Raw genomic sequence first — 13,194 nt, 5'->3', positions numbered from 1 at the left:
TCTTGGAAGCAAAACACACCCCAGCCGCCAAATTAAAGAATGAAGAATCACAACAGACATCGAAAAGGCCTGTAGAAAGAAGCCTGGAAAAAGCCAAGTTCTTTGACTTTTTGGATGACAGTGACAGAGATGCATGCTTCAAGAGGATGAGTGATAGGTGTGTCAAACTCAGAAGTGCTCTTTTGTTTCCTCTCACAGCTCCTAAGTAGACCTGTGACATCTGAAGCCAAAATGTATGTAAAGATTTGGGCCCATAGGCTTGATCAGGGGTCTGTATGTATGTCTGTGTCAGTGTAACACATGAGACAGTCTGAATGTCTCAAATGGAAAAAAGACATGTGATGCAGTTGAATCAATATTTGAATATGTTTTTTAAAGAGAATAATATAAAGGGGCGCCATAGTCTAAACCTGCCCACCATATACTGTGCAAACATACTGTAAGGGACTTTTTACCTTTCATTGTTCCTCAACCCTTGGCAGTCACTTGTATTATAAAGCCTACTGTACGAACAGTGGTTGTGAAAATGCACTTGTAATACACACTGATACCACTCTTTGTTTGTTTGTTTTGTGCACAGATGTTATCAAAAAGTGCCTGGCGCATAATGACCACTAGATGTCAGACCTGTATTTTGTTATAGCCATCTTTTATTTTCTCGAGTGATTTGCTTTTCAATTTTACTTGTGAAATACATGTTTAGTTTTGTTTGTATTGTTTACTTTCTCTGCATATATGTCAATAGTATAATGTTTAATTTAATCTAAACATCTAAAATTTACGTTTATTTCTTTGTGCGTTTACTTTCTATATATGTGAGTCATGTCTTTCTGAAACTCTATACGTTTGTCAGTAAAAGAAAATCCAAAATAAATGAATATAGCCTACAATACGATTAAATAAATCACCCTTGTTGGGTAACTGTGTTTGCTTTGCACAATCCTTGCATTTCTACTTATCTCAAAACTCTTTTCTCATGCGGGTCTTTTAAGGATCTTCGATGTGTCTTGCAAGTAGATTAACATTTGCACTTGTTTGATTTCTGTGAATAAATTTCATGCTGTCACGATTCACGACAAAACATCAACACAGCGAATCCACTGACCACGTGGTACCGGGCCAAAAATACCAACCAATCGGGTATTTTGTAGTAGCAGCAGCGTCCGCTCAGCCAATCAGAAAAATGTAGTGGGTTACCAAGCAGCTCCCGTGACTAATGCCTGTCATATGACTGTGACACCCATGGAGACAGTTACAAGGAACAAGATTTGCTCTCGGATTTGAAAAGGAAAAAGAGACCTTCTGTACCGAATTTATTTTTGGTACAAAATGCCTCCAACTCTCTTCCAGAAACTTTTCAACAAGAGAAATGCGTTTTCGTCGCCGCCCCCGAGATGCAGCAAAGAGGACCCAGCTTTCAGGTTAGCTATTGTGTGTGTGTGTAATGCTTCTGGTCTGTGTGTGTGTAACATGTACATTGATGTTATTTATGATTTTCTTTCACCATGGCGCGCGGAGGACTGACATAGTTTTTTAGGCGTGGTGAATATTTATTTTTTTAACTCGCAGCCACTTAAAAAAAAATTAAACGCTGTATTAGTTTTGTCAATGTTAAGTTAAAGTGTGGAGGAGACGTGTTGTGCCTGTTGGTGAGGTGAGCTAACATGCTAATGCTAGCTACCAGACGTTAGCGGGGCTGCTGCACGCGCCGTCCCTTGCGCTGTTGATAAAGTGTTTAATCGACAATAAACGCTGCTTTCCCCCTCCATGGGGTGTAGTTTAAAAAGCTAATCGGTCCATGGATTAGAAGTTGCAGAAGCAGTGTCCTCCTTTCCCCTCTTTGTCTGCCCCGTGTCCTCATTTGTGCTTCTTTGGTAACGGGCGGTTAAGCCTGCGTGGTAGCAAGAAAACACCCGAGACAGCACCGTTACGCTGCTCTGAATCTTATCGGGAGCTATTATACCCCCGATAACTTGGAGCAAAGTACAGCTGGATGCTCCCAGTCCTGCGGCGGCACTAGTACTCTATGCCATTGCCGTCAGACAACAGTGGAGGACACTCTTCTGTGTGCTATGTGTTGGGGGCACATGTTATGGGTTCAGGCAGTCACTCATGACAGACATATCCGTGGGATAGGGCTGCACAGTTTTTTCAATGTTCCGATAATTGCTTGTGTTAAAAATGTCCGTTTTCGTTTGATATATACAATAAGTTATGTGTACATCACGCCACTGATGCCCAGCATAAAGTTAGTATGTCTTATTTAGTATTGCTCACTGCTTTGGTGTAAACCCATACAGTATATGTGTGATGTAAACTAGAAAAATACCTCCATATATCTAGTTTATGCCAGTGATGCTTAGAACAAATGTAAGATAAACTGGGTGCAGGTGTCACTCAAGCAGATGGACAGAAATTGGTTCAGTTTCAAATGTAACAGGCGTAAAATCATTCACAACATCTGCGCTCTTTGATATTTGTCCTTTTAAACCTGTCATAGCATATCTTTCATAGCCTTTTTTCTCTCTCTCTTGATTGCAGTGACTTGCTGTAAAGCAGCCATTACCCAATAATACTGACTACCACAATATTGTTTATCTGTAGCAGAGGGTAGACTACAGCTGGTTTAAAAATGGAGTGAATGACAGAATAATGAAACATATATATATATATATATATTCAGAATGGAAGTCCCTGCAGGTAGTGTGGCATGTAATATCACTATAAGCAGTATAAATACTTGCTTTCGAAATACCCCAAGGCTAAATTCAGTCAGAGTAAGGCATGCGTCATTGACTATTACTATGATACTCTATACTCCCGAGTTGATTTGCAGTTTCCCTACAAACATTCTGGATCAGGATCAGGACTGCCACCAAGGGGAACATGTTCATTTTAGTTTTAAATACACATTGGAAAAATGTGCTTGAGGCTTGCCATGACGGACTGGATGTAGTTTCCAAAGGACCTGAAAGCTCACCTCCTTATTGTGTTACTTTGCATTGCACTTTGCCCCGTGTTTGTGCCAGCGCACGTTCCATGGCCATAAATGTGTCCTGCGCCCAGTGATATAAATGCTGTGTGTGTGTGGTTGGCTGGCTTTAATGCTGGAGCAAAGAAGCAGGCAGGCAGCAGTCATTTGCTGTGCTCGTCATACCCTTACCTCTGGCAGGAGCTCCCCATTCATCAGGCAGGATTTGCTATGGAGAGGGCAGAACAGTGAGAAGACAAAGGCAAGGAGAAGGAGAGATAGATGGAGAGAGGATACTTGGGTGGTCGCAGGAATGGTAAAAAGGGCCACTGATATAACCATATTGTTCACTTGTCATTAAAAGATCAAATATGATGTGTATTTGGGATGATGCAAATAAACTTGGAAAAAAATCAGCAAACCACTAATTGTACTGCAGACTACATTGTAATACTTTGAAGCCCTGGAGCTGTGAAAGTAGCATATTACATTTGCTGAATGCAATGTTGTATTTGTGTGACATTCTATTTTGATATCAACATTGCTATATAGTAATGTTATCTATATGTTTTTGTCTTATTCTTTCATCCAAAAAATGTATTATAGCCATCAGCCCCCCAAATACCAAGTAAGCGAGATATCGTGCACTATTAAACTGTCAGAGATCTAACTGGGTTCTACTCCAGTAAAAAAAAAGCCTTGTGGGTGCTGAAAAAAGTTTTGCTGTTTTGCAACCCTGTTGCCCTGTATGATGCATCACCCAAAGCTGTCACATCACAGCACTGTGCCCTCCAGAATACCACAGAGGGCAGAAGGTTGGCTAACCCTGTGAGGAAAGCCTAAAAAGCCTCTCTGGTTTCCCTGGCTGCAGCACCTGACCAGGGACAGCATACTGTACATTACACTCAGAGCCCCTGGCTCACCCTGTAGCCAGTCAGAGGCTTGATAATCAGCCAATAGTTTAGTCCCCCCCACCCACAGCTAGACTGCTTTTCCTGGCTGCCCCCAGCCATCCCCGCCTGCTGAGGAAACTTCCTTCTTGACCCTTGTCATAAAACTCAATATAGCTGTGTTTGTGCTGCGATACAAAAAGGAGGGTGTGTGTTGCAAGAGATGGAATGGACGTTGGCAGCCTTTTTTTGCTTTTACACACCATTGCTTTTACACGCAAAACCTTAATCAGATGTGTTTAAAAAAAGCATATGTATTATTTGAGCTTTTATGCAAATTAACTGATACTGGTTAATGTCTACTAAATATTTTAACCATAGTTATGTTAGGAAAGGCTGTTTAATATCTAGGTAAAAAATACAACATTTTTATAAACCAGTTCATAGCTTTTACCTGATTCAGTTACTAGGTGCATATTGCCATTTTAAGTTGGTAATAAATTTACATAATAGTCTGGAATAAAGCTAAAACCTTGTGGTGAATTTGAAATCTATACCGTAGACTTACTAATTCATTTAATTTGACTATGCTATGAACTTAGCTCAGATTCTTCCTTCCTTTGTGAAACTTTGCATATTATTATGCATTTAAAAAAAAAGTATAGACCATAATAGATTTTGTTCAATGGGGGTGCTTTTTTCTTGATAACTTACCAGAGAAGTAGTGTTTCAGGTTCCTGATTGGTGTGGTGTCCTTCCTCTACTGCATGCTTTCATAACGCAGTGTCATGTGAGTCTTTCATCCGTCTAAGGCTGTCATGTTTGTGGGACAATCACATGGCTGTGCTCTCAGACACTGGCATAAAGTGTGTGTGTGTGTGTGTGTGTGTGTGTGTGTGTGTGTGTGTGTGTGTGTGTGTGTGTGTGTGTGTGTGTGTGTGTGTGTGTGTGTGTGTGTGTGTGTGTGTGTGTGTGTGTGTGTGTGTGTGTGTGTGTGTGTGTGTGTGTGTGTGTGTGTGTGTGTGTGTGTGTGTGTGTGTGTGTGTGTGTGTGTGTGTGTGTGTGTGTGTGTGTGTGTGTGTGTGTGTGTGTGTGTGTGTGTGTGTGTGTGTGTGTGTGTGTGTGTGTGTGTGTTTCTGTTTCTGTAAAGACAGCGGCTGTCATCAGGTTCCTATCAGGGCTATTTTAAGTGGCCGCACTCTGGCTTCTCAGAACTGCAGGGTCATGGTAAAGATATAGTTTTACGTAAAAGCTGCTCGCACATCGCACACATGCAGCAGCAGCATTCTGGTGAGTGCTGGTATGTCAGCTTAACATCTAGTTAGGCCTGCATGTCCTCTTACTTAGTGAGGACATCCCCTCAGGATGCTGCACTCCTCTCTATTTATTAATTGGTTGCTATTAACGATTGGTTTGTTGTTTGGCCTTTCTAGATTATAGTAAACTGGTATATGACCACATCAACACATGACAAATCGTAAAAATGGAGAACCTGCCAAAAGTTATATCTGTATTTTTTTAGGACTCTTATGTTTCTTTGATTCCCAGAATCACCACAATAGTTGCTGATCAGTGTCACAGCTGATACTGAAACATGATACTAAGGGCAGCAGGGCCTTACAAACAGTGCATAAAGTGCAACACATACTACTGACTTTAGACTGTGTTACTAGTTTACAAATTATATTCAGTTTTATGCATGACAGTGTACATTCAGCATCTGACGGAGACTTGTATCTGTACTTTTGGGTATACTGCACAATCTGAATTTACTTCATATTATACTTTGGTTTCTAAAGCATTTGATATTGAGCTATTATTGATATTCACCCTAATGGTCTCAGCATGCCTGTGTACCATTTCATTTGATTTTAAAAGATCTGTCTTCTATTGGAATTAATTTGGATAAATAAGTGTAATAGTATTATAATATTGTAAAGTGGCATTAATTGTCTTCTTTAAAATGATTTATTGATTAATTAAATGATAAAATTCAACTGTTTATTGATATCCAAAAAGCAAGTTGAGCTTTTGATCAATGTAGACATCTTTTAAGGGTCACCCTTGCCTCTCTAGTGACATGTGACCCTCACTTAGGTTTTACAGAAAGGATATGCTGACTGACAGTAATCCCTTTGCTTTAATGCTGAGTAGTTAATCATGTCTATCACATGACACTTTTTGTCCATATGATTACTCAACAGAGAAAAGAGGAAAAAAATAGCTCTATGCAGTTGTTGCATTATGGAGGCAAATCTGCTTTTCACCTGAAATTGAAAGTGACCATACACCCTGATTTCTACATAGCTTTCACCACACCTGTTCAGCCTGATGGTATGTTCATATACATTTTTTTTCGAGACACAGTCATACACTAGTTGCCCTCATCACTCCCTTTCTGTCATGTGTTGCTGAATCACAAGAAGTTGTGACACAGGAGTAAGCCATAGTGTACACAGTCATTAGAATACACACAAACACACACACTGCACAGTGTAAAGACAAACACAATATTTAAGTAAGTATAGTTTGTTTCAAGACACTATGCAGGGAATACCAAACAGAAAAAAGTTTCCAACACGTCTGGTAAACACAAGATCTAAAGTGTTGCCTTTGCCTCGTCTATTATGGAGAAACATGTTTTACAGATTTAAATTAACTAATCAATTAGCCTAGTTGATAAAATTGTATGCATGCGTTAATCAAGAACGTTTTTTTTTTTTTTTTTTTTAAATAGAGATCAGCCCGACAGATTTAATCTTATATCAGCCTCTGGCTATATGAGTCCGCTCAGACAACCAGTTGATGTCGTAGCATCCTTGAGTACAGTAACCTCAGGGCGTTGCAGCCTCTTCACACACTCAGGAACATGTGATTTCAGGAATGCAGAAGTCCTTAATGCAACATAACCTGCAGCGAAACCAGCAGGTATGCAGGTAGTCAGGTGCTTTCCAGCCATGTGGGCTAATTCCTGGAGGGACTTACTCAGAGCAAAACAATTGTTGCCTCAAACAAGTGTGGCAGTTGTGTTGGTGCGACAATACGTTTATACTGTATTGTGTTTCACCCTGGGATTTAGCCATTAAACAGCGAAGGAGTATTCCTTCTATCAGTAATTCATTGTCATCCCATATAGCATTACACTGGTGCAACAATCTATCCATGAAATGTTTCAAATTTGACAGGCGGTCAGACTGTGGGAAGTATTGGTGCATCAATGCCTTTCTGAGACTGTATCTGAAATATGCCCGTATAAGGCTAGAGAGATTTTAAAGATTAGATGTCATAACTGTTCTTCTGTGTCATCCCATGATGCATATCTAGTAATAGTTTTGCCCTTCCATGGGAAAGTAGCATTAAAGCACACAAAGAGCAACCGCTTGCAATGAACTGTGCAGCTTGGGCTCATTGATGTGTAATTAAGCTCTGATACATAATTTGTTAAGTTGCAGGGACCTATGTGAGACATGGGTATAAATACACAGTTGCCAGGCAATGAGTTTAAGTGTTCAGGTATTGGTTTGGCACTATTGCTGTGCATCATTCTCTCAGGACAGGTCACCTTAACAGTTATCACCTACAGAGCAGCCTGTCCTTATGGAAACTAGCTTTAATTAATCCAGATTATTTTCTGTAACCCAGAAAAGCATGTTGGTGATAATGCTAGAAAATCATTGATTTGATTGATTGGTATGTACAGTCATAATCTACTTTATTACAGCACAGAGCGACGGCCATTGCCTGCAGCAATAACGGAACAAAAATGTCTATAAAATGCTGTGTGTTGTGGCTGGACCTAACAGAAACCTCTGTCACACTCAGCCGGAAGAACGTCACACAGCTTAGACTGAGGGGATATTTATGTAACTGTCTCTCTGTCGCTGACAAACACACACACACATGCACAGATGTTCCAGTGGCAGTGGAGAGAGAGCGAGGGCTCTTTGAGGTCAGCAAGTAGGATGATGTCAGACTCACTGCAGTCAAGGGAGCTTGATTGCTTTTTTACCTTTTTTTCCCCCATTGTTGCAAACTTTGTATCACTGTGAAATGAAATAATTTTTCTCATTTGTCCAGTAATCAAATATTATCATATGTGACTCCCGTTAGTATGCAATTGAAATTTCCAGTTCATCACAGTTGATAGCCTACCTTCTTGGGTGTACTCATTAAATTCCCCAAAACGTATTATTTTTGTTGCACTACTCGGGTACAAGATCAGTGTCTATGAAGAACACACTGATGTTGTTTAGGTGTTGTGGGTCTTCGAAAGTGATAGGTTTTGAGCATTAACTCAAGCCAGAAATATAACATACTGTATAACTGCACTTGCAGTATCGTCTACATTAGGTAACTTATTCAGTGTTTTTATTGAGATCATTAATACATTTCGGATATATAAACTTCGTATAATTTGTTTGTTCAGTATCTCTAATTTATGATGAAGTCTCCCATCTTGTTAGTATCTCTGCATAATAAGGAAAAAGTAGTAATTTATGTATATGCTCCTGTACGAAGACCTTACCCACAGTCACCAAAGTTCCGTAATTTAAATGACGACCCACTGAGATTATGTGGCAGATCTGTGAAAAAGTTTCCGTTCTCCCTACTGACTTACTGCTGCTCACTTTCTGACTGTGCAATAGACTTTTATAACCTGCCATTTGTCACAAAACTAACCACTATCCATGTATTTGTAAAGGAAGAATTAAAGAGGAATCAACATCTAGGAAGCTTTCACTTTAAAGAGCCTGGTTTCTTTCTTTCTGGTAATTTATTTCCCTGCTCTTTCTTCCAAGACTTATTTGTTAGGAAAACAAATTGTGTGCACACAAAAGTTTATCAAAGAAAGAACGATGGAAAGAAGCAGAGAGGGAACACAAGGGAGAGCGAAACAATAACAGTGGGACTGAGAAACAACACACAAACAAATCCCCACTGTCACCCTCTTATCACAGTGCTTTGTGGCAGTCAGCAGTCCAAGCTCACTGCTGTTGCTGCCTCTGTACTGTCCAGCACACACAGTGCTCCTGCGATCACCTGACAGTCTCATGTTGTGTGAATTTAGTTCACCGCTATTCTTAGACCCTGCTTTGGCTGAGAGAGGAGAGAAGAGAGAGGAATAGAGAAAGAGAGAGAGGGCTGGGGAAAGACTGGCAGACTCACGATGATGCCCAGGTAGGAGTTGGTAATATTTAACCAGGCTTATGTTCATCCAAGTGGGCATGGTAATGTTGATCAAAGGTGGTTTGTTTGTTGTTTCTTTTAAGTTTTGTTTTCAGCCTAGGTGTTGATAACCTGTGGCTGTTTCCAGCTGGAGAGCTGACTTTACAAGGCTGTAGTTTTAAAGATTGATTAGATCAATTGAGTTCAATGTTATGTAATGAAGATTAAAGGGTTTTGTGGTGAAGTACACCTTTTTTCTTTGTGTTGATTTTTGGATAAGAAAACAACAGTTTGGTAGATATGCATTTGGGTGGAGTTGTAGTTCAAATGGTTTCTGTTTTACATATCTGTGATTTCAGATTGGATAACTTTTTGAGAAGGAAGGAGTTGAATCATTTCAAAAACGTTAGGGCCCTGCTTGCTGTCTTTGTGGTATTTTGAAATGTAACCTAAATGAAACCATCGCTGGGGATTTTGGTTTTAAGATCAACCGTTTTCAAGGAAGTTCATGCTTGTATGCGTGGTTGACAGAATTTTTGAGTCGTTTTTGGATCAGGCAATTGAGGTCAAAGCAGTACAAGTATGTAACAGTCATGAAGTCATGTGCTGCATTTATGAATGACTCCCCTCTCTTCTGTCAGTGCTGTGACTGTCACAAGCTCACTGATGGTATACTTCCTCCTTGGCGCTCGTACCGCCTTGTCTTTTTTTCAAATGCTTTTCTTTCTATCCCAGATGTTTATGTGTTTGTTTTGTATAACCCTTTATCTCATTATCTAAGATTGATACTGGGTTCCTCGCCATCAACCTTCAATGCTACATTTTATCATTCAATGTATTTGCTTTTGCTCTCAGCTTTTGTTCTTTGTGTTTCCTTACTTTAGGACATATCCTCACAAATAATTTTTTTTCACTGTGTTTGCTGCTGCTTATAAAAGGGCTCTGTCGTTTTATTGCTGTCTTTCTAGCTCTCTGTCCTGTGTTTATTCTTTCTTCCTCGCATCTCACACTCTGTGTTTTCCGTCTGTTATGTTTAAAACAAAGGGAGCAGTGAACTTGGTGTCAGATTATGCAGATCTCCCCTGGGCTGATCACAAAACAACACATCTTATTTTCAGAATGGTCCCCCCATTTTTGGCCAGAAATTAAATGGCATTACACATTTTTGTGAGCAACTTTATATTTTGTTAATTGAACATTGCATTAGAACATGAAATGCTGGTTTAGAAAGGTTAAATCAGTTAATGGTAGTTGCAAAAACCAATGGCAAAGTCAAATGTATAAATAAACAACGCATGAAAAGCAGTAGTCCAGTTGCAAGCAGGCATGTGACGGACTGAAACAACCACCTGATGTGTAATCTTACACACAAATGTATGAGCTAAATGTTGTCCAAGCCTCAAACAATGCAATTTGAGCTCATTATGTAGGCCAGGCAGGCATTACATCACCTATTCAACACTCAGACTGGGTAAGAGGTTGTTTCTCTCCATGGATAGAAACTAGGAAGACAAAATGGAAGATGTTTTTTAAAATGATCGAAACATCCACTTTGATTAACTGTTGGTCAAAACACAAGCAGACGAAAGATAAAAAAAAGCAATTTCACAAGCTGAGTAGTATCTCAATCATGCAAACCTTATGTCTGCTGAGTTATAAGATAAATGACAAGACAACACACCATTGTATTAATCTTAATTAACATTTCTCAAAATCTTACTCTTGAGGATGCTTTCAGAACATTTCCCAAACAACCTATACAAATATTCTTTGAACTTTGCAGGATGAACCTCCACCAGTGCCCGGAACATAGACTTCAGGGTCAACAAATGGTGTGAGGTTTTGGTTACTTTGAAAATTTGTCACATGCCTAAGTAATACTAGGTCACACAAGGGCCTATCAGTGCCTCCTGAGCAGATGGAGCTGGTGTTACTATTCAGGAAGACACTAGGTGAATCTTATTTTGAATGTCTCTCTGAGAGAGACAGGTGTCTGTCTGCTAAATCCCCTTCAGACAAAATGATAGTGTTATTATTCTGTAATTGCAGCATGGCCTTAAGACAACCATTACACCTCTTCTATTCGTTCCTCCTACTACTCTGCAAGACTGATTGCAAAACGGATTACCCCACTCCCCAAAAACCCTGGCCATACTTAAAAATAGGTACTGTAAATAGTAGATCATACGCACAGGAATGTACTCCTACAGTAGACTTGCTTTCCTGTCTCACACACGCACACACACACACATGCACATGCACACGCACACACACAAAAGCATACACCAACACGAAGGTATTCCCTGCCCTGTCAAGGCTCATTGACCAACAGTTGAATGTGTATGCTATTTTGTTGTTAAGTGAAATGGACTTAACTGTTCCTTTTCCACCCCTCCCCGCCAACCCATTTACTATATACAGTTGTATTTAGGGACACTCCCTGCTCCCATATAAAAGGCTATATTTAGGTCCAGCTCTGTGTCCATCTGCCTGACCCTCATCTATCCATCAGGTCAGACTGAAATCCTCAACCGTCTATGTGTTGGTCCAAACCCCTGTCATCTTTATTGCTGCTACTAAATCAACCAGCAGGAACAGAGTTCCCCCAAAAAGCCGAGGAGAGTGCCAAAGTCTGGTAAAGGCTAGTGCCCACGCTGAAATGTAAATATGTAACAACATCCTTCACAATATTACCTGAGAAGACCCAGCATTAATAAGATGAAGTGAATAAAATCACAAGTTACCTAGCAACAGCTATGGAGCAGGGGTTGCAGGTAAAAATGGTCTTGCTGTTACTTTACTGGTGGACGGTGTTTCTTGCCAGAAGAAATGTAGCACTTCTAAAGTCCATATCAGTCTAAAATCTAATAGGCCAAATCTCCAATAGGGCTATATATCTTATCTTACGCCATTGTTCATAGTGAATAGCTGATTGATGAAATGCATTTTCAGATCTGTTAAGTAAGAGCTGCCTGAGTGCATGCATCTGCAAAAAGACACTGATAGAAATGACAGATATTTAAATATCAATGAACTAATCAGTTGGTTAAATAAGTCCTATGGCTAGTTGACTTTAAAATACAGTATTTTTGCTAAAGCCTCAGGAGGGATAGTGGATCATACACTGTCTCTTCACTCCACAGTTGTAGGATAAAGTTCATTTTCTTGAGTAGAGTATAAATAATGACTCAACTCATCTAGTGGAGCTGCAGACTGGTTATACTGGGTGGGTGTCACATGTGTAACTTTGTGAATGAAGAGCAGGGAGTAGCAGCAAACATAATCTGTTAACGCATGCAAATATTCCCTAGATATTCCTTGACAGTGACAATCTGAAGCGGCTGCTTGTTATCTCAGTACCCGATCTGTAGTGGTGGTCGGGGTCAAAGGTTGGCTACTTGTTTAGGGATGAGATGGATGAATGATGGTAGCTACGGCAATAGAGTGACTCCGCCATATCCACTGGGAGGGATGAGGGCTTAAATAGATTTATTTAAACCACAGTAGTACATCATGTCTACCTTTTCCTTCCTTCTCAGAGGCTAGCCAGTTTTCTGGTAATATAGATCTCTGGTAGATAACTTGCAGAAATTGAGTACTCAAACCTCCACTATGGCTCAAATATGCTCCACAACAACATCAGTTTTTAACCAAAAGTATCCGCTTCAGAGTGGAACTCCACATCAAAGTCTGCGTACATGTTTCAGGTCTTATAAAGAAGTATCCTAGGCTTACCAGATCTCTGTAGCATGCTCCTCATCTTGGCTTGAGTTTATATAAGCTGCAACTAGTATAACACACCTGAATCTTAAACTGAACTGTAGGTGACCGAGTTGTAGTATGGGTGATGTAGGACACCAGGGGTTTTTCTTGTCCTGCACTATCAAATTTGATACTTTTTTTTTTAAACTGTCCTTTGTAAGTCCAACAATGTTATTGAGTGCAATGCTTAGTCAATTATAGTACTCTTGTAATGAAGCGTCCCTAATCTCAAGTCGCCTTTAAATATACACAGTTCTTTATTCTGATGTGCCAACTAATTTGACTTATAACTGCAGTTGGATAACCCAAGAACCCTTGTAGACCTTTTTTTTTCGGTGAATAATGTCGAACAATGTCAGTGTTCATGTTTTCAAAGCGTTTTGTTACTAGAGCATCACATGTCTC

The 13,194-nt window shown here is 39.9% G+C and overlaps 1 protein-coding gene across 3 annotated transcripts in view; it reads left to right on the top strand.

Moving 5' to 3' along the window:
* Positions 1 to 1,247: 1,247 nt before the first annotated feature.
* The window catches only part of fnip1 (folliculin interacting protein 1), a 36,594-nt gene continuing 24,647 nt past the window's right edge, over positions 1,248 to 13,194 (top strand). For 2 of the 3 annotated variants that reach the window (XM_083926919.1, XM_083926917.1), the window contains exon 1: positions 1,248 to 1,421. In XM_083926919.1, the coding sequence (XP_083783045.1) occupies positions 1,330 to 1,421 (92 nt within the window). In that variant the 5' untranslated portion in view covers positions 1,248 to 1,329. Of the gene's footprint in view, positions 1,422 to 8,998; positions 9,040 to 13,194 lie in introns of those variants that run through there. The other variant, XM_083926918.1, reaches the window with a different exon arrangement.

Source organism: Echiichthys vipera (assembly GCF_963691815.1).
Source record: "Echiichthys vipera genome assembly, chromosome: 14".
In the NCBI taxonomy this organism is placed as follows: Eukaryota; Metazoa; Chordata; class Actinopteri; order Perciformes; family Trachinidae; genus Echiichthys; species Echiichthys vipera.
Note: the sequence above shows the minus strand (reverse complement) of the source record. Positions and strands in the feature narration are given on the sequence as shown.